The sequence below is a fragment of the Malaya genurostris genome, chromosome 3 (genome assembly GCF_030247185.1).
Source record: "Malaya genurostris strain Urasoe2022 chromosome 3, Malgen_1.1, whole genome shotgun sequence".
In the NCBI taxonomy this organism is placed as follows: domain Eukaryota; kingdom Metazoa; phylum Arthropoda; class Insecta; order Diptera; family Culicidae; genus Malaya; species Malaya genurostris.
In genome coordinates, this window is record NC_080572.1 from 17,544,550 (window position 1) to 17,572,436 (window position 27,887).

Genomic DNA, 27,887 nt, shown 5'->3' on the forward strand with positions numbered 1-27,887 from the left:
CCTATAATACTCATACAGATGCACACACTTAATTTCGTTCGGTAATTTTTGCCTCTTTTGACGAGTTTTGAACAGCCGAACTACCGAATATTTCCATTCTACTGATATATCAGCACAAAGGAACATTTGTTGACAGCAGTACCTCAAGGTACCGCAGTGATAAAACGTGAATTTTACCGATAAAATCACCTACCGAGATTTGAACAGCTGAGGTCGGTAATCCAATGTAAGTGTGCAGTTGTACCCGTGCGTTTAATTCCGAAGTCTTTAAACCGCTACTTCTAATAGTTTTGTAGTTGTTTCATTACCACTCTATTTTCCCGGAGATTACTGAGTCGATTGTAAAAAGTGTCGAAGCGTCGCAGTTCACGAAAATTTACGTGGAAAAACATTCAATGTTGTGTCTTAAATTCCATGACATAAATTTTACTGAAATAAAAAAAATAAATCCTGATAGCGACCGCCGCGACTTGAACCAGAATCATTGAATCGCAAAGTACATCTGTTAATCGACTGAGCCACAGAAGCACTCGTCTGCTTGGCTGGTAAAAGGTGCATTTAAATGCAACATTAAACATCTAACATTAAATCATTATAAATTGATACTTGGTCATATAGACTGTCCTGATCTTCTTGAACAAATGGATATAAACATCCGACGCAGAACTCTCCGGAGCAACTCTTTCCTCGTCATCCAGTTTTCTAGAACAAATTACGCGAAGAATGAACCCCTGTCTAGTATGGCTCGCATATTTAATCGATGTTATACAATATTTGATTTTAATCTATCTCGTGTCACTCTCAAACGTTTATTTATTGCTTTTTTTAAAACTTGACCTATTATTGAATGTATTTAAGAACCTTCGTATGTAATTTAATTTTGCTTAAGTGTAATGTAGTTAATGTTTGAATGTAAAGTATAGCTCGTATTAGTTTTAAGTAAAATTGTATCATTTGGATTTTGTATTATCTGTTGGTACTAAAAGATGAGGAGGTTTTGCGCCCTTTTGAGTAAGTACTAATAGTTGGTCAACTCAAGAGGGTTTTTCCCTGCTCCAATAAATAAATAAATAAATAAATAAACTTAATAAATGAAACTTCCCGTCATTCCACAAATTAGGTCTTTATGCATTACATCGTATGAGGGATTAAATCACCTGTAAAATGCAATTTTTGGTGTGTATATTAGAATTATATTAGGATAAGAATTCTACGTAGAAGTGATGCTACGGCGAAGAAAAACTTAAGTCAACTGCCTTAAGAAATAAACGTATTTACGGAAAAAATTCGAAATTCCAATTGATAACACTTCTGGTTTTAGAGATATAATGGTATAAGCGCCTTTTTTCTCTTGTGGGTGAACCGATTTTAACGTTTTTGAAGATCAAGTGTCCGTCATTTACGGTTCTTGTGATGTAATGGTATAAACGACGTAAACGACAAAACTTGATTTTCTTGGATGTGGTTTTATCGGTTAATTTTTCTGTTCTTACTATTATTAAATTTATCGCATTTTCTAGTGCTTAGTTGGCTATCAAGAGCTTGTTTCTATTATAGAGGCTTTAACATTAATGTCATTCACCTCTTCGGGCCAGAAAAACTTTCTAACCCTATGTGCGGGGTTGGGAATCGAAGTGTTGCCTCTGTAAAAAGATGATAAAATTGCTGGAAAACCGACTTTCGAATGGAGCCTCGGAGACCTGTAGTGTTATATACCATTCGACTCAGTTCGGAGATGTGTGTGTGTATGTGCGTGCACTTTACAATGAATATTTTTACCGCTCAATTTTCTCAGAGATGGTTGAACCGATTTCAACAAGCTTAGGCTCGTTTGAAAGCTACTATTGGAATATTGATCGAAGATTCAATTACTGTGACTTCTGGTTCCGGAGATATGATGGTGTAAGTGGCGTAACTAAACGTAACGCATTGTTTAATTACCGCTCATTTTTCTCGGATATGGCTGAACCGATTTTCTCAAGCTTAGGGTCGTTAGAACGCTACTGTTGAGCTATTGATCAAGTTCAAAGATCAAATGGTTGTCCGATTTTGGAGATATGATGGCATAAGGGACATAGCCGACAAAGCGCGTTGTTTTTTTACCGTTCAATTGTTTGAGTTGACTGAATCGATTTTAACATGCTTAGCCTTGTTTGAAAGCTACTATTTGGCCATCGAATAATTTCGAAGATCAAATCGCTGTCATTTTCGGTTCCGGATATATAATGGTGACGTAATCGTCTAACTGCAAAAATTAAAACTTCTCAAAGATAATCAACGAATTTCGATAAGCTTAGGTTTATTTAATAGCGGCAATGTTGTCTCTGATCAAGTATGAAAAATCTGGTGTTACATCGAAAAAATTTCATGCAATTCTAAGACATTCGACAACAACAAAAATTTGATTTTGTAAATATCAAAAACTCCAGATTCCAGAATTGGAACCTCTTACCTATATCCGATATTGCTTAAATTCTGGATTAGGGAAGAGGGGATATATGAATTTTCCGAAATTGAAATTTTTGTCAAAACAATGTAAATCTGTTGTATGTAAAAAATGTGAAAATAATTTTTGTTTGTAATTTTTATACAAGTTTAAGATCATTGTTAAAGAATGGCATGACTTTATGATCATTTACTATAACTTTCAGACATTTTTTTTCCGAAAGTAATTTTAATGACCAAATAGAACGAATTTATCAACACTTGAACAAAAACTAAAAATATTATTTATTTTTGGACGTTTCTACGAATTCTGTCTCCATATTTCAAACTATATTGTTCAGGAGAAAAATCTGTAAATCTTTATCGGGGGATAAAAATTGTGTATTGAAAATCTGTATATAATAATAATAAGAAATTAGAGCACAACAAAATGAAATGACAGCAACTTTTTGTTTAGAGGTAGCGTATTGTAATGCATTTGCAAATCGTTTCTTTTTACTTTCGTATATTATGACCAAGACCACCTTCTTTCCATCTTATCAGAAGAAATTTTAGAAAACGTGAAGAAATACCCTAAAATAATTGCAAGAAAAGATAATATAGTAAAACCGTTATTAGCAGATGGGACCATTTGTAGTGTTTACCATCTTTGATATTCCCTTTTATCCACTTTGCCCCTACTTGTTAGTATTATCACAACATCGGGATAACGATTTTGTACTTTAAAAGTATATTTATTATCTTTCTCATAAGGAAAGTTTATGCAATCATTTGACGAATTGATTAGTGAAAATTGGCCCGATGTGCTAAATGTCCTATACCATTCGATGCAGTTCATCGAGTTGAAAAATGTCTGTGTATGTATGTATGTATGTGTATCTTGAGCTTAAATAAAAAATCTCGTTGTCCCATAGGTTGCTATTGAATTCTTTATTGCTTTCATAGGGTAAAGTGTGTTTAAAACTGCACACTGTTATTTAGAGTGACAATGCAAAAAGGGTAAAATTATTCTAGGTTAGACTCGAACAATATTTAATTTGTAGACTATATTACTTTCTTATTAATCGATCCGACTATCGGCCATACCGGTTCCCAGTTCCCGAAGCACCGGAAAAATGGAGAAAAACTCTAAAACGAAACTCACTCACTTTTCTCAGGAATGATTTGATCGATTTTCTCAAACTTAGGCTCAAATGAAAGGTCCTTTTATCTCATAGGCTACTGTTGATTTTCATCCAGGTCCGACTTTCGGTTCGGGAAGTATGGGGTAAAGTGTGTTTAAAATTTCAAACCGTCGTTCAGCGCGACGATGCAGAATAATGAAAAATTCTTATTAACTTGACATAACTGTTTACAAATCGAAAATGTTATGTTAGTTTATACCTAATGAATGTTTCTAATTTTCTAATTTTATTCAAATTTGAAAAAATCCTCGACAGAATCGTCTAGTGATATTTTTGGAAATACAAGTAATATGAGAAAGGCATCATTACACCACTAGGTGTATTAAAAAAAAGTTTTTTATTTTCATTTTCGAAAAAAAAACCAGACCTGAGAAGCGTTGAAGCATGTTTCGTTTTCCTCACATTCCAATTCTAAAAGCGTTCCGTTCATTAGAGCTTTCATTCGTTTTAATGAATTCTGAGTTCCTAACGACTGCCGGTTCACTCTCTCTCTTATGCGCTCTATTTGTCAACAAATTAAATTCTCTAAATCGATCGGCTGGATATTTCTTGTTCACAATCTGTTCAAAATTATTTCAAATAGAGAAAAAGGAATTTTTGTTATCTAAAAATCAACTTACAAACGTATTCACCATCAACATCAATCCAAATTTTGATCGATTAATGGAACCGTCTGGAAAGGTTCTCACTCTCAATTTGCTGTAGTCAACTGTTGCTTGGTATTCGATCATACTGAGAGAGCAGACAGTATAAAAGCAGCAGGTTAAGAATCAGCCTTTATCACTTTCCATCGAAGCATCAGCTGTCAAATTCTAACCACATTGTGTTTGTTTTAAAAAAGGTGTGCTCTTCAAATAAATGATCATTATTTGGCATTACTGGACGGAGTTGTAGTTTTATAAAAACTGTAAGTATAGTGTGATTACTAATTTAAGAAAAAAATGTTTTCTGAAAATTTGGAAAGCTGTGAGAAACTCACGAAATCGGCCATCTTTGGGTGAAAAATCTGGTGTTAATTGCTTAGGTTAGCATCAAGCAGCGGTGCAGTAAAAAATTTTAGTTCTTGGATTTACTAAATTTTAATATTAATCAGAGCGTTGCATAAAGTGGATAACTGCAAATTAGTTTCTTTGTGCGCTCAGTAACTGAGAACAGTAAATAGTAAAAAAATTTAGTGCTAATCTCATATTTCAAAGATGGCTGATTTTGTTTTCTCACTTGTTTGTTTCGTATCATCGAATACGTAGAAATTGCTCAGATTGATGATCGAAATACAATGTTATGTCGCTGTTAAGCTATAGCTAGAAATAGCACATAACCTATAATAATGTGTTTGATTTTATTATGGTACTTGACATTGCAAGGTCGCTGTATCATCCAACACGCTTAAATCTGCCCTAAGGCTATCTAGTCTTTTACGACAATCTAGTTTAGAAATGATTTCACTATTGCCCGAATTTTTCATACCCTATTTTCTTTGCAGCATACTTAATCGCCACCACAATGCAGTTGAACAAGGAAGGTGTACTGCTCTATCGTACCGATCCAATTTGTTGTCTTAAACTGACGCTTTAAGCGTTTTGTTTCTGGCAACAAATTTAATAGAAATTACAGTGGTTGGTATCTTTGCGATAGAGGTAGGAGAACGATGACGCTCGAGCACGTTCAACAATACTAACGCAGTTCCTTCTACTACCCGGCTGATGAACACTGCAGGGAGCAATCGGTATGTTTCTTTCTTTGGTGAATTTCGGACTGCATCTCGAGAACGTGACAACATACGGACGGTACGAATAAATAGAACGATTTTATGTTAGTGTGCGACAATAAAAAATGTTAAAAGTATATTCTTGTCATGTTCCAATGATCCGAAACACATCTTTTTTGGTAGTGATTGTATTTTCGAATGGTGTTCGACAGCTCATTATAACGGTTAGGTTCTCAGAAGTTCTTAAGTTGCTACCGGTAACTTGATTTGAGAAGTGATTCATTTTTTTCGGAGATTAGTTTTTCAGTTTGTTTTTTTTTTAATAATGTATTTAAGTGCTATCACCCTCATTCTTGTTTACGGCCGTTTACGATACGTTCGAAAGTTTATCAAATTCGTATTCCCGTTTATGTGCGAATCAATCACACTTTTAAACATCGTACAAGCATAAGAACAACGCCCATCCAAATGTAAATTATCAGTTCTGGTACAGACGAGTTGTAATAAAAAATGTTTAATATCATTTGTTATTTGTCTTGTTTATTCGCTGATTTTGTATCATCATGGTTGCTTACGTCCGTATCGACTATTCGACGAACACTTACTTTCGAACGAAGGCGAACAAGCCATTCTTGTTTTCACTCGAATGTGTAGGTTAGAGTATTCGGTTACCGGCACTCTTTTCTTTCAAGCTTATAACTTCTGACTAAGTGCACATTATGCGGATATATATATATCAATGAAAAGCTTAAGTCCCTAGCTAACATCTGATTAAGAAACTAAGTTGATTCAATCTATTGAAAAAAAAAATATTATCAAATAATCAAATTATAAGTAAAGTGATACATTTTGGCGATTTCAAAAATAGTGTTCGGTTACCGGCACCCCAAGAAATTTCGCTAAGAATGGAAAGATATAAGTAAAATTGCATTGAATAAAAAACGAAATTCATTCTTTTCGGAGGCGTTTTGGACAAAAGTCTTCATTGTCTCATGGTGACTTCGCCTTGGCTCTCTTAGCTAATGATTTTGATAGTGGTGCCTTTGGTGTTGATTAGACCGGTCTTCCACCGGCTTCGCGGGATGGAATACGTTGTTGCAGTCAAATCTATTGACTTCACTGCTTCCACTAAGCAAAGTTTAATGGCATTAATCGGTGCATTGAAGTTCATTTTCCTTGACTTGGACGATTTGTTTGAAGTCGCCATGGTTTACCACAAATTTTACTTATATGACGGATGTATTGAAGCCGTCAAGCTGTCCACGTGTTGCATATCACCCGAGATGCCCGGTAATACAATAAGTTTAGCTAGCAAAAATGAAAAGATCGCGCCAATTTTCAAAAGTCTGTATTTTCTGACGAATATCTGCAAATATCAAAGTTTCAAAAGTCTGTAAACAGTCTTTAGACGAAAAAAGGTTTACATATTAACTAAGAAATTTGATAATTTAAAGACAAATTTGCAGACTTGGCATCTCTGCATATCACTGACAATTTTTCGCGATTTGTCGAAAAAATGGGGTACCGGTAGCCGAACACCTTGGAATGCCGGTAATCGAAATCGGTGGACATTTTGAAAATGACAAAAAAAAAACTTTGGTTGCGAAAATTTTGACAGCATCCTATATTAAATCACGAAATAGATCGATTTCACCTCATAAATATTCAATCCACTCACCTTTTCGATTAATTATACTATAAAAAAACTCATAAAAAATTTTTGTGTTCATTATCACGCAACATTAAACTGACAAATCCAAACCACGGCATTTCTTCTATTCGTCTGTAAATGAGAATGGGACTTTTCATTCGTACGAATGATGATCGAATACACGTACCGTTCGAAGCTAAACTCACACATATTCTAGAGTTTCGCATATGGTTAATCACAAGAATTGAAGTGATTTCATCGTTGCTTAGCATTTATTTGAAGAATTTGACTGATAATTCAATATTTTCTGACAAACGAGTCGCGATAGAATTCATTCGAGTGGAAACTAGAATGGCTTATTCGTAATTGTTCGAAAGTATCCGTTCGTCGTGTGGTCGATACGGAGGTAAACAAGAATGAGTGTGTATATGTGCACTTAGATTAGTATGCACTATTTTAGTTCTTCAGTTTGATGATACAGTGAGTTGAAAACTGAAATTTTATCTCAGAGCATGTCTCAAGTTTAATAAAAATACTACTGATTTGGAGTAATTCAAAATTCGGTATCATTTGAGATATTTAAACTGTGAGGATATGGGATAATAAGGATTTAGTTTTGTAATGAAATTTACATTTTAAAATTCCTAAGAAAATTGATGTTAGATTAGCAAGTATTGTCATTACATCTATTGTATTACATTCTATCCTTCTGTTAAGATCATTCTATTTACAGAGAAAGGCGATATGAAACGAAATTTGAATATTTCAATACATTAATAAATCAAATAATGGAGTGGAGTGATTGCACACAAACACACCTTGTAAACATGTAAAGTGATATGAATCCCTAAACAGAAATATAAATGTTGTGATCGTGAAAGATAAATCGAAGATTACTCTCAAAGCTACATTTGAGATATTACATTACAAAAGCTACATTTGAGACATTACATTACAAAAGCTACATTGTGATCCCATACAATTCCTGAATATTATTTGTGTACGACTTCCGGCTCCGGAATTATGGGGTAAAATGTGCAAAAAATTGTGGAAATAAGTGCACCAACTTTTTTCGGAAATGGCTGAACCGATTTTCACAAACTGAGGTTCAAATGAAAGGTCTTGCGGTCTCATACATTATTCCTGAGTATTATGTGGATCCTACTTCCCGTTCCGGAGTTATGGGGTAAAATGTGCAAAAATATGATACTATGTGTTCTAACTTTTCTCATAGATGGCGCGACCGATTTTCACAAACTTAGGTTCAAATGAAAGGTCCTATGGTCCCATACGTAAGACCTGAATTTCTTTCGGATCCGACTTCCGGATCCAGAAATGCAGGGTAAAGTATGTTAAAAATTTTATGCTATCACTGAAATTGCGAAAAATTGTAAAAAAAATTCTAAATCGACCTCAAATCTTCTTCAATTGATAGTCGAACAAACGAATTTCGGTTATTCTTTTAAGAATCTAAGAAAATTATTTTGAAGAATACCTCAGTATTATATATGATAGTATGATTGATATGAGGAAGGCATAATTACACCACTAGGTGGATTAAAGTAGGTTTTTATTTAATAATCTAATTTAAAAGGGACACTGTAATTGTATATTTTCCGTCTTGGGTCGTCGTTCCACAGTCTTTCGCAATTAAACTCACGCGCGCCTCTTCCTCGATTGCACACATCGTGTAAGTACATTTTTTTACAACACTTCTAAGAGTTACATACACCAGCGGTCCGGTCCGGGGGCAAAATTTATTTGGGAGCCCTTAACAAACTGAATGACCTGTTTTTTGCTCGCTGAGTCCCGTCAAAGGCTCCCTAAAACCGTGGGCCCGGGAGCTCGTGCCTCCGCTGCCCCGCATCACTCAATCATTTGAGAAAGCGACAAAACGGCGAAGGTCAGAAAGCTTTTTAACGCCAACCCAAACTCGGAATAGGGTGAGAAATGTTTCAATTTGTTTCATACTAAAATCCAATTCAACCAGCTCCAATAGTACAAGAATGTTGTACCGACAGTACTTAGGTGATCAAGAAGAGTTGATAAGGACGACGAAATGTCAATCCTCTTATAATGACCGACTGACCTTCTGATCAGGTCGGAGTTTCATTTGCTGAAAATCTATGTAATAGAATGTTTTCGCAAAGCTATCGGTTTGATATCCACGCCGAGTTGGGTTTTATTGTTTGTTGGCTATGTATACAACTTGAACAAATACAGAAGAAATATTGTTTATCTGTTATACAATTGTACAGCTGCATGCAAAAATCGGATACGAGCAATTTTGTTTGGAATTTTCGATTAAATTTTTTTTTACCCTCCCATTGGTTGGTGGGCTTGACAGTATTGCAAACATAAAGATATGCGTTACAGCTTTTAGCTTCATAATTGAAATAAATGAATAAGATATGGAACGACTTGAATAAGATGTTGATTGCATTACGCTCCAACATCCGGCTTCACTGAGCTCTTTTTTATGTTTTATTTTCATACTACCGGCTCTTATTACCAGTGTGAAGTGAAAATTAAGTAGAGTAAACGTATCCCAATTGGGTTCCACACGATGACAATAAATGAGTCCATCTTTGACGTTTGTTGGTGGTTTGTGTACCATGGAATACTGTGGAATGAAATAGAATATTGTAGAATAGAATAAAATAATAATGACCGAATCAATGAGCAAACCACTGATAGCTGTCAAACGATGTTTATGCAGTTCATATTGTGAGGATGTGTCGTTTGGGACCTTATGGGTGAGATGATGTGTGAATGAAATGTAAGAGTAAGTGCATGCAAGAACGGTAATAAAGGCCACCGTTTCAGCCCAGGACTAACGATCGACCAATAGAAGAAATAGAAATGTGGTAACGGTACCCCCATTCATCTCAAATCCATTAATCATTTCATTAGTTAGAGTGAGATCTGTTATCTCTGTTTGATAAATTAACTTCAAGAGTAACATGAAATTTGAAGCATTTTGCGTCGTTAAAACCATTGTAACCATATATTGAACCATTTCCTACTTTTATGCGCTATTGCTTCTTAGAGACGAGACAAAGATTTTGTATTTGATTGTATCGCTTCGTTTATTGAAAGTCGAGTAATCGGTAAAATAACATGGTGACTCTACTAATGAGATGACTATTGGCACACAAATTTTAGTTGGAATCTATTAGAATAGAAATAGTGACTCAATGTTGTGATGCTTGCTTGTGGAATACATGTAGGTATGTATGCATGTCTGTATGCGTGTGTGCCTGTTTGTATGTATGTGTTTACTATATAGATTATACCGTTCCCTCGGGTGCGTTGTATCAAATTGGTCGTGATACATTTCGATTGTGAATCAGTGTACACCAGATGTTCAAAAGCGCCTGAGCGGATGGTAATACTGTCAAGGATCAACCGAAGATAACGAAATGTGAACATGCTGTAGCAATACTAATAAAACCCAAGTGTTAATATCATTTAAATAAAAACGCATGTCCTCAGTTATTATCCGTCAAACCGTGATGAGCGGCTCTACAAAGATCAAAGAAACACTAATCCCTTTATTAGTTTTTTTTGGAAACGGATGACTGGATGAGGAACAAGAAATTCACAAACTAACGAACTAAAAACAACAGGAACATGAAATACGAAAAAGCTGAAAGAATTAGAAAGGAATATTGGTAAGATCATAAACACCACTGCATACAACTAAGTTTTACATTTAAGGAAACAACATAACATGCCAGCAAAAGTACGGAGTGAAAAAATGACAACAAAACACACTTACGAATCACAGCTGACTAGAACCACTGGAAATAAGGTAAAACAGAATATAAACTATGACCAAAGGTAAGAAAACCAACATGAATAAATAATAGAAACTGTTGGGTAATAATATAATTTCCTCATATTGAAAGAGGCGTTTATATGGCGCGCATGCGCTTATTCGCCCTGATACAAATTAACGGGAAGGGCAATACATTTTGGACAAGGCTGTAAAGCTGATTGGAACCCTTTCCTCACCAAAATGTAATATAAGGTTATAAGGAATATAAGGAATTTTCGCTTAAATTTTTTTTGAATGCAAAAAACCAAACAGTAACATTGAGTGCAAAAAACACGAATTTAGTAACACAAAGATCGTCCAAAAACATCATTTCTACAAAAACTAGACAAAATAACTTTGAATGCAAAAAACGGATGAAACATTTTTTTTGGCGGCCCTGGAGATAATCGCTATATTTCGAAAGATCAACATGGATTTATGCCGAGCGAACAAATTTTAAAAATGCTTTCGAAACAATTGCCAATGAGATTCTACTAGCAAAATTATTTAAACTAGAGATTTCTGAGCGTATAACCAATTGGCTGAGATCATACTTGACTGGCGGAAGTCTACGTATTAAGCTTGGTTCAACGAAATTCTCAACATTACCTAACTCGTGCGGAGTAACAACCTAGGTCTGTTGCTGTTCATTCTATGTTTCAACGACAACTTCTAAGGCTTGGATGTAAATTAGCGTACGCCGATGATTTGAACATTTATTTCATCTTTCGATCTATTGAGGACTACGACCAATGGACCAATTCGTCGACTGGTCTCATCGGAGCAAGCTGACAGTGAGTGTTTTAAAATGCATGGTTATCACAGACTAACAGACAGGACACTCAAATTAGATTCTTCAATGATTTTAACGGTCATTTCGAATATTCCTTTATTTGGGACAGTACTCACATGTGTCATGATGGCGCCACCTTACCCTATCAAAAATATCCTGTCTGTCATCTAGACTGTGTTTATTTTTTTCATTTACCAACAGAGTTGCCGTTCATACAGAATTACCTGTAATGTATTGATTTGTATACGTCCATGCGAATTTCATGCAGGATTCAGATTTAATACACATTGCCAAAACTATATACATAATTGTGCCTACTTCTCATCCTCCAACGCAATACAAAATCGAACCCGTTTTGTTACCATATTTACTTGCTTCTGGTCTGCCGCCATTTAATTTCGAGTGAAAACTACCAACACAATAAAAAATAGTCTAGATGAACAACGTTGAGTCAAATAAACGGTTACCTTTCAACATCGCGAAAAAGTTAAATATATTATCAACGTAATCCAATAATTTATTGTGACGATTCATTTTCAAATATTTTGATGAAATCAGGCATCCCTGCAAGCAGCTGATCGGTGTTGACAAACGAGGGGAAACCAACTAGTAAAAAAACTTTTACATAACACAAGGGGTGTACAGATAGTATATAGTTCGCGCAGTACAATATAGGTGGAACTAGTGCATCACGAAAAATTATTTTTATAAGAATTTACTCATACTGTCATGTCTGTTAGTCTGTGTGGTTATGTCCTACAACCGTACTAAAAAGCCAATAAGTTTCGACTATGTCATCGATAGTGTTATTCTTTGAAGCACTCACCAATTCAGTGATCTTGGTGTGCTTCTTGATCAAAAGCTTACGTTCAATTTGCTTCGATCTGCAATAATCGCAAAAGCTATTCGACAATTAGGGTTTATCACTAAGATATCTAGCAAATTTTCGGATCCGTACTGTTTAAAAGCTTTCTACTGCTCACTCGTTCGGCCAATACAATCTTTTGGCATCGTAATCAATTGACTTGGAGCCTGAGGATCGAAAACGCACAGTGAAAGTTCATCAGATTTGAACTGAGCAAATATCTGTGTGTATGTGTGTATGTAACAAAAATGTGCACTCGATTTTCTCGGAGATGGCTGGATCGACTTTCACTTAGTTTCAAATGAAAGGTCTCTTGATCCCATAGGTTGCTAATGAGTTTTACCCAGATCGGACTTCCGATTCGGGAACAACGTGACCAAATGTGCAAAAAATTTAAAAAAAAAAATGCTCTAGATTTTTTCAGAGACCGCTTAACCGATTTTTTTCAACTAAGATTCAAATTAAAGGCTTTACAGTCCTCTAGGATTGAATTTCATCTGGATCCGACTTCCCGTTCGGGAGTTACGGGGTAAAATGTGAAAAATGAACTAAAAACGCGCATTCGATATTTCCCGAGACCACTCATCCAATTTTCACAAGTGTTCAAATGAAATGTCTCAAATTTCATCTGGATACGATCTCCGGTTCCGAATTTATAGACTAATAGGTATAAAAATTTCATTTTCACGGGTGTGTATTGCTGTTCTCATATAGAAAGGTTATGAAATGAACCTGAAATCCGATTTTTGAACCGAGGCTCGGAGAGCCAAGTGACATATACCATTTGACTCAGTTCGTCGAGTACGCAAAATGTCTATGTGTGTATATGTGTCTGTATGTATGTGTGTGCGTAAGAAGTAACATTTCTTTGCCCTCACTTTACTCGAAGATGGCTGAACCGATTTTCCTAAACTTAGATTCAAATAAAAGCTCTGGTATCCTCATGCAAAGTTCCAGATTTTTATTCGAATCTGACTCCCGGCTCCGGTTTTGCATCACCCTGTAAATCAAATCTGTAAATGTGCAAAATAAATCAAAATAAGTGCACGAACTTTTCTCAGAGGCGGCAGAACAAATTTTCACAAACTTAGACCCGTTTTATGTCCTTGTATTTTGATTACATGTATCACAATATAAATCCTTCTTCGTTTGTTTCCAATCGTGTTCATCTGAAACATCACCCCAACGTCAGAGCATACCAACAAAGCATCCCAGCTCAGGATAATCTTTTTCTTGCTACAATCTGAAGAACGTGAAGATACAGGAATCGCAAAGTGTATCTAAAAGGTTTGTACCACAAACGAATGATATGTTTTAAATCAATACTAGGTTGGTCCCACCCTCCTTACATTAATTTACTACCTCTAGGAGAGTATGCCGCCCCTAATACGGCATTCCATCTTCTCCCCTAACAACAAGACAATCAAGCCCAATAAAACTATAATTGAAAGAAAATCTCACAGTACCGGTGATGCAAAAGGTACAACTAGGTGAATTCGAACAGAATTTGAAACTGATCGAGAAATATAATTCTTTAAAAAAAGATCTCGTTTTTGCTGTCAGAACTAGTTTTTTAAGCCGATCGCGAACGAATTGCCCATCTCTAGATCTTACTGTACAGCTCGTAAGAAAATTAGCTGAAGTTTAGGGTTATGTATAGAGTTTTACTGATTGAAGAATGCATAAAAATTATAAGCATAAAAATTTAGTTTGAACCACATTTGAAAATACATTCTACAATATGTGTATTTCTACCTAAGTTGAAATGACAATCGAAGAACATCGACTTGAAAAATAAACAAGCAATCTAGACATAAACCATGTAGTCACCTCCATTCAACCGTGATGGTTATTAGAAGTGTATATCATATTTCGATTAGATAACGCACTGGTCAATCATACGCGTCCAAATACACTTGAGGTATTGTGCATTTATTGAGCAACCTAGAGGTAACCGCATTGTTGACCTAACGTACGAGCAGTGTCATATGTTGTTATGCCATTATAGTGAACATTGAATGCATGGTTGGTGTGCATTTCATTATTCAACGTTCATTCAATTGGAGTGACACTTGTTCTACAAAAGAAACAACCTGTGAAAAGTTCGGTGGAATTGAATTTCACGACTAGTACTCAAATTTACGAGCTGGACTAGATGTTCAGTGAACTGGAAATACAAAATCTCGTAGAGCTCGTACTAATTCATTTTTCCTAAAGTCATTACTTATGTAGTCGCTGTTGCATTAGGACGGATCCTTGATAGCGTTATAATTAAATTTATAAATTCAATAGATGAAGTATTCAACATTGTAGTAAAGTGTGTTATTATCTCCCGATACCCTCATAATTTTGAATCGAAGAACTCAAAGCACTCTCTCGAACTTTAGAGTGGAACGCATGAACGCAGTACTGAATTCCTTGTGTTATCCATCACCCGCTCTCTCGCTCTCCAAGAAGCAGCTGAATTGCATCACATTGTAAAGTTACCGTGAGTGAAGTTTTGTTTTGTGGACGGTGTTATGATCTGAAAAATGTGCTAAAATCATCTGATGTTTGATCAAAAGTGTTACAAAGTTAATCGTAAATTCTCCTTGTTTTGATTGAAGTGGTTTGACTTGATTTAGTAGGCGGTGTCTGTCGAGTGGATGGAGCCCGAAACCGCCATAATGAAAGAAGCCTTCAACGTTAACAGTGATGTGGCCGGAGCCAAAAGCAACTCGCAGGCAGACACTGAGGTCGTCTATCCGCCACTAGTTAGGAATATGATACTAAGGGCCATGAGCGGTGTTTATTTAGTGGCGTTTTTGAGTTTTTACGTTCAGGCGGACGGTGAGTTTGTTTATCTGGTTTAGTGGACTTAAAATCAATGAATACTGTTGGTATTTTTTTCACCGGTAAAAAATGTCAGATGCAAGGTTTGATGTGGGGGAAAAATTCACGAAATGGTTTGGTGTTTTGGTTCTCTCGTGAGAGGTTTTGTTTACTCATAGATGAATATGGTGGGTGAATATCGAAAAAACGGTACTCCGAAATGAAACAGTATTCTATAAAATATAAACCTCTCGGAAATATATGAAGATATCTATTCGGAGGGATGGTATGAAGGTTCTTCGGAGTTGTGATTCGTTTCTCAGCAACTCAAAGCTGAAAGTTCATTTTATTCAAGTTTATAAGTAAGATATCTTTTCAATTCATTTGCTTACATTTAGTCTTCCTAAAATTTCACTTCCCTCGGAATGTTACGTTTCACTAACGATCGAACGTATTTGCTTCTTGCGCTAATTAATAAAGGTATTTTAATAAAGAAATTTATAATTGAATTTACTGTATTACTTGCGGAATAAATATAGATAATCGCCATTCCGATCCACGTTGCTCCAATCAATAATTACCGTCGATTTTATCCGGATCTTGAACAGTCACACCAACTGTCAACTGCGCCAGACACTGAATTGGTCCAGTGATGCCAGAACATCCCCCCCCTCGTGAAACCGAAGTAATCCTCTAACGCTGATTTTCGGGTTCACATAGCTCCATCACAGCTAGTTTTATAACCGGTCTTTTTAGTTTACCGGTCGCGGTCTGAACGATTGCTTGACGCACTCGGCCGTCTGTTCCTTTGATTACTGCTTCCACCTTGCCTCGAATCCACGATCTCCTTTGACCCTCCGCTACGTACACCAAGTCGCCGATTTCTACCGGACGCGTATCGTTGATCCATTTCGATCTCTTATTCATAGTGGGGAAATATTCCTTTAACCAACGGGACCAGAGACAATCTGTCAGGTACTGTGATCTATGGTAGCTACTTCTTAATGCTAGTTGAACTGGAAGACGCAAAGGATCATGTACCCCGGCCGAGCTACCAAGGAGGAAATGATTCGGTGTAAGGGCTTCTCCTTCATATACACCTTGAGCCATGTAAGTTAAGGGACGTGTGTTTATAAAGCTTTCCGATTCTGCTAGAACTGTGAGTAGGATTTCATCAGTCAGTTTCCGACCATCATCGAGCGCTCCCATTGCTGCTTTCACACTCCTAACCATACGCTCCCACACGCCGCCCATGTGTGGCGCCGAGGGCGGGTTGAAGAGCCACTTAGTTCTCGCATTGGTGAAAGTTTCAGAACATCCCTCGTTAATTTTGTTTATTTGTTCTTTCAGTTGACGGCTTGCTCCAACGAAATTTGTTCCGTTGTCAGAAAAAATCTCTATAGGTGGGCCTCTTCTACAAACAAATCGTCGAATTGCTTGTATACAAGAGTCGGTAGATAAATCGTACGCAAGTTCGAGATGAACGGCTCTAACCACTAAGCAAGTGAATAATACCACATATCGCTTTTCTTTGCGTCTTCCAATTGTTACTTCCAGGGGTCCAAGATAGTCAACTCCGACATAACTAAACGGTTTAACGTAGGGCGTTAAACGTTGCTCAGGAAGTGGAGCCATTCGTGGGAAGTTAGGTTTGCATTTCTTTATCTTGCATGCCTGACACGTTCGGAAAATCTTATCCACAGTTGGTCGTAAATGTGCAATTTCAAACCGCTGTCGTACTTCATTAACAACCGTTTCTTTATTCAAATGTCCGAATTGACGATGATAGTGATCCGACAGTTTAAGAGTAATTATATGATCTTTGTGTAATATAATTGGAAATCGAGCATCGAAGGTTGCATAGTTTGCATTCGCAGTTCGGCCTTCCATTCTTAACACGCCGTACTCGTCGGCAAACGGAGAAAGTTTATTGAGATCACTGGATGGATCTAGTCTGTGCCAGGTTTCGGGTGGTTTTTCGCGGTTATTCAGCAAGATCTTTACCTCATCGGGATAGTAATCACTTTGCACAATACGCCACAAGTATCGCTCTGCTTTAATGTATTCTTCTTGATTCAGATTGGCCCTCACGAACGGTACTTGACGCTGCAAATATTGCAGTTGCTTCTTTGTAGGATTCAACACTTCTATGGGTAGCCCTGCTACATGCCGTCGACAGTTGGAGATGAACCTATAAACAAGCGCTATGGTACGCACTAGAACATTCCACTTAGATATTCTGTTGACGTCTATCAAACTCTCTGGTAGTGCTATACGATGAAGGAGGAAGGTTGCACGCAATTCTTCGGTCGTCTCTTGAATTACTCCTGTTTGACTCGGCCAACACTGCTTCGTGAGGTACAGGAAAGGTACTCCATTGAACCATCTTCCTTCCGAATCTGGCTCAGTATCTCGACACCACTTCGTTAAACCGTCGGCCACATTATCTTTCGAGGGGACCCATCGCCAATCATCTAGATTAGTGAGCGTGAGAATTTCTCCCACTCTATAAGCAACGTACTGCTTGTATTTTCTATGGTCTGACCGGATCCATGAAAGTACTACAGTCGAGTCAGTCCAAAGATAAGTTTCACGAATCTCGAAGGTGTGGTAATCGATCACAGACTTTTTCATTCTCGATCCCAACATAGCTGCTTGTAACTCTAGTTTGGGGATAGACAGGTGTTTGAGTGGAGCTACTTTACTTTTCGCCATTACAAGCCTACATACCACCTCATCTCCATCGACTATTCTAAAATATGCTGCGCACCCGTATCCTGCTTCACTCGCATCAGTGAAAATATGAAGCTGAATAGATTTCAATGCATTGCTATTGGCGGTTGCGAAGTAGTATCGAGGAATTTGTAGCGTTCCCATCTTTGGGAGAAGTTTCGTCCACTGATGCCACTTCTCGTTTTCTGCATCTCGTATCTCCTCGTCCCATTGTATTCCGGATCTCCAAAGATCCTGAATTAAGATTCTTCCATGTATTAGAAATGGGGCCAGTAATCCCAGTGGATCGTACAGACTCATAATGCACCTAAGCGCCATTCTCTTTGAAGGTCGAAGAATTCCGTTGGCGTACGGGGACAGATCGGTATGAAAATTGGTGGAAAATGTGAACACGTCACCTCGAGGATCCCACATCATTCCTAAAACGCGCTCCCAACCTCCGTCCGGTTCACTGGTCAACGATAGTGGATTTTGACACGCAATTTCATTGAGTCCTTTCAAAACCTCAACACTATTGCTAACCCAATGTCTCATTTCGAACCCCGCTCTCGCGTGAATTTTCCTGACTTGTATCGCTCGTTCAATTGCTTCTGTCACTGTATCAGTACTATCATAATAGTCATCCATGTACGTTTTGGATTTAATAGCAGATGCTGCTTCTGGGAACTCGTGGGCTGACTCATCAGCATTCAGATGCATGATATATTGGGCGGAGCATGGAGAACATGTAGCTCCGAAAGTGGCAACGTCCATTAAGTATACATCAGGTGGTTGATTAGAGTCGAATCGGAAGAGAAATCGTTGAGAATGTTTGTCTTCGGGTTTGATTCGGATTTGATGAAACATCTCTCTGATATCTCCCCCGAATCCGACTCGTCTTTCACGGAATTTGCATATAACTGATGGTAGCGAAGTGAGTAGATCGGGCCCTTTCAATAATTGGGAGTTCAGTGACACGCCATCAACTTGTGCAGCTGCATCCCAAACTAGGCGCTTTTTGTCTGGTTTTTTGGGATGGATGACCACGTTAAGTGGCAGATACCATATTCGATTCGGATCGGCAACCACACGCTCCTCATCGGTGATTCGGTGAGCGTAACCTTTACGAATATATTCCTGTATTTGCTGATGTACGTTGTCACGGAGCTTTTGGTTCTTTGAAAGTTTGTTTTCTAAAGATATTAGTCTTCTCATCGCCATGACTCTACTATCAGGAAAAGAAACACTGTCTGTTTTCCATAAAAGTCCACATTCGAATCCTCCGTTTAAACGAACTGTTGTTTTCCTCAATATTTCTCGAGCTCTTTTATCCTCCATCGGTTCTGGCAGTTGAGCTAAAGATACCCCCACATCCTCTAAAACAAATCGCTGCCGGATCATTTCATTTAATTGTTCATCTGCTTGGCATTTGCACGAATGGGTGTTGACATTTCCATAGTTGGACTTTTCTGCACCATTGGGACCATACACTGCCCAACCCAAAAGCGACTTAACCGCAATGGGTTCTTCCGGACCGCCAATACGACTTTCGATCGGAGAAAACAACCCCAAATTATCTAAGCCTATAAGCACTTTAGGCACTGCGTCCAAGTACATTGACACGGGAACTCCTTTGAGATGGGCAAATCGTTGAACTAAACAGTCTATCGGTAGACTCTGTTTTGGTAAATTTAAGCTGCTGACTGTATGAACGGACTTCAGTGTATACTGCTGCTGCTGACCTTTTCCTGCAATTTTAATATCCGCACATTTAGAAGATACTTCGTTTCGCACAACATTTGACGTCCATACTAGTTGCAATGGATTTGATTCTCCGGTTATACCTAGGCTGTGGAATACACTTGATTCCGCTAACGTTAAAGACGACCCTTCGTCGAAAAACGCAAACGTGTGGAGAATACGACTGCGGTGAAATAATGTAATGGGTAGTACTCTAAAAATTATCGTTCTGTCCTTTTGCCCGTGAGCGTGACATCCTGACGAGGTAGTATGTACATTCGTTTCTGACCGGTGAAGTAACGGATGGTGCCGAGCTCGGCAGTTCCCGACGTTGCATTTATATCTCGACCTACATGGCCACGCAGCATGGTCATACAGGCAAACATTGCATAATTTATAATGAACAACTGCTCTGAGCCGTTCTTCCAAGTTCATTTGTCTGAACCTTTCGCAATTTCGAACTCGGGGGTCCTTTCTCCCGCATATAGGACAAGGATACCTCTCTGTTTCACCACTCGTTCGTTCGTTTTTATCACTGTGCATGTGAAGATTACTCTTCTCCTTCGATTTGACTTTATCGGTTTTTGAAAACTCGCCCTTCGGTTGTACTAAGGTGGTGACTTCGCTTGCATCTACCACTAACATATCCATGAACTTGCCGAAGTGCTTCAGCGACGGTTTTTTGAATGTTCTCTTAAATCGCACCCATTCCAATTTTATAGCTGCTGGGAGCTTCTCCACGAGTTCATCAAGTAGTATTGGATTTGTGAGGTGGCCTTCTAGCTTCGCCGCTTCTAAGTGGTCACAAAGCTGCTGTACGGTAATTCCGAAGCTAATAAGAGTATCAAGACGTTCGGGCTTTGGCGATTCCACACGACGTGCCTTTGCTAGCAATGTTTTTACTAATAATTCCGGCCGTCCGTACAGCCGTCGTAAAGTATCTACTATAGACGGTACGAGATGAGGAAACATCAGTTTTGAAATAACTGCTTCGCGTGCAACACCACACAGACTTTCTCGTAGCCTTATCAAGTTTTCTATATTTGTAAAGCCACAAGCTTCGTTGGCGGTTTCATAACTACTCAGAAATATCGGCCAATCCTCTGCTTCGCCAGAAAACATTGGCAGCCTTTTAGGCCAGATTTGCCTCGCCGCTATTTGATTCCTGTTTGGTCCTACTAAACGTTCATAATTTCGTACTCGTGTACGTCTTTCGCCTTTCTCGGAACCACACGAAGCGTAATCCGATTGTGAGGATTGTTTGTCAGAATCGTGTTCTTCTCCCTTAAGTTGGTCATCCATCCATTCTTTCGTCTTTCTGTTTCCATCGACCTCACTGACAGATATGTCTTCATCATCGCTATCTATTTGATTCTCCAATTCGCTTTTCTCCTTAAGGTACCTTTCGAATGCTGCTATTCGTTTAGCTCTAAGAACACGCTCCTTTTCCTGGAGCACCTTTTCCTCTTCCAAACGCGTTTGTTCTTCTGCCAGTTTTTGCTCTTCCAGTTGCCGCTCTTCCTCTAATCGCTGCAGCGCTTGCCGCGCTCGAAGGCGTGTACTGGAGACGATAGATTTGTCTTCGACGTTCGATATTTTCGGTATATCGGGATTTTTCTTCGGTGTAAATTCACTGCTCTTGGGAGTCACCTCTGGCAGGCCAGCGTCATTTACTTTCCCGGGAATTGTTAACTGTTGTCCACTACGATTACTCTGATTGCCGACGCTACCATCCGGCTTTGACGATTTCTTCGTTGCTTTCTTCTTTGTTGCTCCCGTGCTCGAAGCCGGTGGTTTTGATACTAATGAACACTTCCAACATTTCCAAGGACGGTTTTCCACTCCCGGGGTTACACCCGCGCAAGAGTAATGGTACCATGCACTACACGCATCGCACGCTACCATTCCTATGTCTGCTGAGTTAGGCCGACCGCAATCGCACGCTCCTAAATCATCCATAGTGGACTAAATCTTTGAGATTATTCGGAGGGATGGTATGAAGGTTCTTCGGAGTTGTGATTCGTTTCTCAGCAACTCAAAGCTGAAAGTTCATTTTATTCAAGTTTATAAGTAAGATATCTTTTCAATTCATTTGCTTACATTTAGTCTTCCTAAAATTTCACTTCCCTCGGAATGTTACGTTTCACTAACGATCGAACGTATTTGCTTCTTGCGCTAATTAATAAAGGTATTTTAATAAAGAAATTTATAATTGAATTTACTGTATTACTTGCGGAATAAATATAGATAATCGCCATTCCGATCCACGTTGCTCCAATCAATAATTACCGTCGATTTTATCCGGATCTTGAACAGTCACACCAACTGTCAACTGCGCCAGACACTGAATTGGTCCAGTGATGCCAGAACAATATCATATTTACTTAATATCGGTTGAATACACAAATTGGACTGATTCTGAATGATTTTGAAATATTTGCTTAATAATTTTCATATGAAGTATGAATATATGGGATACAAGTTTCACATGCCAAATTTAAAAAAAAACCTTCAATGCCAAATTTCAGTTGCAAAAATCGCATGGAAAACACTTGTAACCTTTCTAGTCCAACCGTCCAGAAATCCGTTTGAAACAATCAACTGAAAAATATTAATACACGGGAAGACCGAAATCAGCATTTTGGTGAAAAAATAAGTTTATTTTCTGATTTTAGTTAGTTATTTTTTGTGACAACTAAAAAAATCTTACTTTTGCTAATTTGGATTTTTAATTCTCATTCCCTTAATAATAATAATAATAAATTCACCAATTAAACGTGATGTCATTTCTTAGCTAATGCACACTTCATTTCCATTCAACTATTTTTTTAGTTGAATTAGAGAAATGAAACGTTGTTTTCAACCAACATAAATGGTTGAATTGGTTTCTGCAATTTGCAGCTATATGGCGCACTGTCACCGATAAAACGTTAACACCGTAATGACTACTAGCCACTAGATGGTACACTACAACCGAAAAAAAATTCAGTCGCGGTTGTCTTTTCTATATTGGCAGGTATAAATACGATGTTGTATTGGAGAAAAAGACATGAACATAAACTTATTTTTGAAAATTTTTCTTCTAAATCGCTGTTTTCTTCATTCGACTTCGCGAAATCGACTCACTCACTGAAAACATTGAGCACTCGGAAAACAAAAACCGAATACAAGTAGTACACCGGACGGCGTAGCCCAGAAGGTTGGAAGATACAAAAAAACATCATTTGACACATACAATTAGAGTGTAACATTCGAAACTCACTTCACTGTTCCGCGTAAAAAAATTATTACACACAATCGCTTCAAATGCTTACAAATTCCAAATACACTTTCCATTAAGAGTTTATGTCATTTTTACATATCGGTTTAGAAATTTATATATGGATATATCGTAACACATGCACTGTTTTTTTGGTTTTTAATGGATTGTTTTGCTTTGACACTCATGAGTTTTTGGCTTATAAACTTGTTAATAAAACTAATTTCATTTTTGTTTTCTTTGTGCTGTCCTTCAGCAATGATGGTGATAGATAAATAGAAACAAATTTTCTGATTTTAATAACAAAATTAGTTGTCAATGAGAATTTCGTGTTGGATTGAAATATTACTGGTTTGTGTCGAGGATATTCGTCAACTAAACACATTCTCTAAAAATAAGAGTTTTTTTCAGCAAAGTAAATTCTTAATTTTAACTAATTTCATAGTTATTTTTAAAATGTTGTTAAAATTAACAAATTCGAAAATAGTAATACAAATTAGGCGCAGAGCTAATTTCGGCCGTTCCGTGTACAATTGAATGTTGGAGTTGAAGATCAAAAGAGAAATTATACGAAAAATCTAAAATTTATAAAGACAGGCTCTCTAATAGGTATTCGTTAAATAATTGTTGTAATGTTATTTTTTCTCATAGACGATGCTCAGTTTTTCTTGCTTGCAATTAGGAGGCTTTATTGCTAATATGTATGTATGCATGCATGTATTTATGTATGTATTTATGTGTGTGAGACAACCATCAGTTCAAGGCAAGGCATTTAGTGGATGCAGGTAGTCTTACAGTAGATCCGAATTTGGTTATCAGATAGCTTTCATATTATTACTGTTAAGAAGGCCAGAATGGGCTATGAGGATCGGAAGCTTTCCAGTAAAAAAATCCAGCTATATGATAAAGAATTTTGCTGTACCAGCTTAAACCTGCCTGATGGTTTGTTCCCTGGAAGGGTGCGTCTTACTCATTTCATACCTTCAGGAGAAAACACAAAGCTTCTCCCATGTGAATCGGGTTGACATTTCACTCCTTCAGTTATAGAAAACTTCTGTACGGATACCGCAAATAATCAGTACTTTGTTTGAGTTAATTGTTCTAGGATATAATTGTTTTAGGAGAACTTAAACGTTCGATGATTTGGACATTAGTCATTTGCTGCGAATCCATCGGTTCCATCGGTCATTTAATTGTTTCTACTATATGTGAGTAAACTAAAATAAGAGAGTGCTTGAATTGTATTAAATATTAACTCAAACAAAGTACTGACTTCAATTAATAAATCAAATTTGGAGTGAAATGCAAATAACTTTGATAATTCTGCAGTCTGAATATGGTTCGAACTCGGGTGAAGATAATTGCACGAAATAATTTGGACTGAGAAATAAATTTTGGGAGCTGGTATAATATAATGTAATATAACATAATATAATATAATATAATATAATATTATATAATATAATATAATATAATAATAATATAATATAATATAATATAATATAATATAATATAATATAATATAATATAATATAATATAATATAATATAATATAATATAATATAATATAATATAATATAATATAATATAATATAACATAATATAATACAACATGTATGTATGCATGTAAATGTAGCCACCATCAGTTCAAGGATTTATCAAGGAATCTGGGTAGACTTACCGCATCCCCGAAATCATTCACCGAGTAGTCTTCACGTTGTTGTTGTAACTGAAAATAAAACAAAAAGGGTTGAATAGATCCGTGAGCCGAAGAGTTTGTGCGTGTACCACGGGAATGCAAGACTCCAAACAACCAAACGATGAACAACTTCGCTGTACGTGCTTGAACTGTCCTGATGATTTATTTGAGAAGGGCACATCAAACTCATATCAGAACTTCAGGAGGAACAAGTTCCTTCCAGTGGCTCGGGCTGGCCATCCACGTTATCTCTCCCAGGCCTCAATTCGTATGATGCACTAATAGTCCCACCCTTTCATACCCCAATGGCAAATGTAAAATATTATACTACTATAATATAAGGTATTAATAGAAGAATCAACAAATTGTTGTATGAACATTCGAAAGCGTCTATGAATAAGTGAATAATAATATAATATAATATAATATAATATAATATAATATAATATAATATAATATAATATAATATAATATAATATAATATAATATAATATAATATAATATAATATAATATAATATAATAGAATAGAATATAATATAATATAATATAATATAATATAATATAATATAATATAATGCAATATGTAATAATAACAGAATGATATGGTGCGATATACTATGAAAAATAATGCAATGTAGAATGGGCTTTAATTCATAAGCCATTTCGCACCCTCTCACACACGGCAGGCATGAGATAGGAACTTGTGTAGACTTAGTTATCTCACCTTTTGACGACCAGGAAGTTACTCTTGTATATATGTCACATAAACTAGAGTTTTAAATCCATAAAGCAGTCCTTGAATTACATTTCTATTGTGGAAGGCGTTTCTGTTTCAACCGATTTCGCAGCCGATTCATAGCGTACAGAATGCATGGATAGTACTACGATCTTATTACCGATGGCGATCCTGAACCGCCAACCCGGACGATCAAGTATACTTAAAACAATGTCAGTGTGTCTTCCTTTTCATGAAGAGGAGTTCAGAGTGGTGTCAGAGACAATACAAATAATATTGCAGTTTTTAATTATTTTGTGAAATTATTTTCTTTTCAATCATGTTAAAAAGTAAAAGAAAATGTAAATCTATTTCTTGGGAAATGTAACGCAAAATGTTATCAAAATTACATGCGCTTTTAAATTAGATGAAGTCGAATCGTAAAAATTTTCCTAGACTTCAGAATCTGCAACCGGTAAATATAAATGTTCAATGTTTTAGAACCGAGTCCGGGCTTAACGCTCGAAGTTTTTATCCTAAATCTTTTTAATTTGGCTTACAATTGGTCTAACTTGTTGGTTATACTTTTGCTTTGGCCAACAGCGAATATCCTGGAAATCTACAATTCGTTCCGTCATGTTTCGGAAACGAGATGTGCACCATAAAAGTAAAGTAAAGTAAGTTAATGAAATTTGCACTCAATTGGACTCATATGCGGGTACTTTTCCTATGGGATACATAAATTGAAATTTTCTCCACATTTTGCTGATTACTATTGCAATTCCTGATAGTTTGGTAAGAATAGACTTTATTCGTCAAGCTAAGCCAAAAATGACGCAAAATTCATATAGAACACTCATATGCAAAAATATGAATGATATGAGTATGGCATCATCATACTATTAGAGGGCAACAGAATTTTCTGTTGGTTTATTTAATGTTGAGTTGGTAACATGCTCTGAACAGGGGAAGATGTTCGGAAAACCACACCTTCAAGGTTTCCGAATATGAGCAAAGTCAATAGTTCGGTTGCCTTTGGGGCTAAGTTTTTTTTTACATTCAGAGTATTACAATTACAGAGTTGATAGAATTTCATTTTGAGAAGGTTTGCTTCACTCACAGAAATCATATCGTTTTAGGTTGCCCGGTTTACCTAAAGTTAGACTAAAGGTTGTCCCGGATTAGGCCTAGCAGACTGATCCGATCTCTCCGGCATATCATACCATTCGTACTTATTTTAACATAGAGTTCTGCAAAATATAATACAATTTTACCAAATTGAATATTGAATAGATCCTACTCCAAGTATGGCTTTGTTTAACTCCATCTAACTAACCTAATATGAGTACAAGATTGAAGCTGTTATGATGACTAGAGTAGTAGCTCGTAAGAGTTTGATGAATATAATTATATCGAATAAGGTGAAGACAGTGAGCACCTAATCAAATGATAGTAATCTGATAAATTAGTAATCGATAAATTAAACTTGGCTGTTGGTCATCTCACAATTCAACAAACTAAATTAGACCCATTTCTCGTTCTCGAAGGATAATCGAATAAGCATGAAATGTGCTTAGGAAGGAGGGCAGCAGAACGAGCAAAAAAGTCTCGGACAGTCGAAATTGATGGCAATGGTAGTATTAATAGAAAACCAAGACAACCGGACAAAATTGACCGAAATATATTTCGGCTGGTTTGCTGACCGGTACTAGCACTATAGTTATACTGGAAAGTGTCTCATCAGCAACGAACAATGGAAACGACGATGATGGGTGGTAAGCCATCCGCCGTAAGTGCAAAATAAGATTGTGAAAACGAAACTCAACGATAACAGACGACGGTTGAGTGAAACCCGAGAAAGATCAGATGCTGGAATTGATATCAACCATGCCACGGTGACATCAATTGTAAAAAACGAGTTATTTTTACTTATTGTTGAATGATTTTAGCTTGGACAAAATAAGAGCATCTGGTCGTGTCTAATGCGAAAAGATTTTGGATCTGGTACGGCAGTCCGCTGCCTTCTGGTACATAGACACACAATGTTTCAATCAGTAGAAAATCCATTTGTGGCGAAAAGTTTTATTGGGAAGCAGCACTTTAGTGACACTTGCATGTTCCGTTGGTTGCTTCAAAGGGTCATAGGTCACTCGATAAAACTCATAGCGCAGTACGCGATAATATATGTACATGTACTCAAATAGAGTTGATTTGTGTGACTGCTTACATAATAGCATTGCATAGTGAGCAAGTTTCTGCGGCTTCTTGATAGTGTTAGCAAATTTACAGAAAGTCACTCATGATCATTTTGCCAATTATAATTTCAATTATAATAAAATCGTTCGACACTGTAATAAAATGCATGTTATCTTAAACCTAATGAAGCTGAATAATTGTTGAAAAATGTGTGTTACTCAGGTGTTACATCATACCAAAGTCACTAACATAATTTCAAACCGCAAATAAGCTCTTGTAGTTATTCGG

At 36.9% G+C, this 27,887-nt stretch overlaps 1 protein-coding gene and 1 long non-coding RNA gene across 3 annotated transcripts in view; both read left to right on the plus strand.

Moving 5' to 3' along the window:
• Positions 1-4,312: 4,312 nt before the first annotated feature.
• Positions 4,313-5,474, plus strand: LOC131438727 (uncharacterized). The gene is made up of 2 exons (XR_009230976.1): positions 4,313-4,536; positions 5,113-5,474. It is a non-coding gene; the product is annotated as an uncharacterized LOC131438727 (long non-coding RNA).
• Positions 5,475-14,679: 9,205 nt separating this feature from the next.
• The window catches only part of LOC131434588 (lipase maturation factor 2-like), a 30,025-nt gene continuing 16,817 nt past the window's right edge, over positions 14,680-27,887 (plus strand). The window contains exons 1-2 of one of the 2 annotated variants that reach the window (XM_058601433.1): positions 14,680-14,954; positions 15,073-15,295. In XM_058601433.1, the coding sequence (XP_058457416.1) occupies positions 15,112-15,295 (184 nt within the window). In that variant the 5' untranslated portion in view covers positions 14,680-14,954; positions 15,073-15,111. The remainder of the gene's footprint in view (positions 14,955-15,072; positions 15,296-27,887) is intronic. The other variant, XM_058601435.1, reaches the window with a different exon arrangement.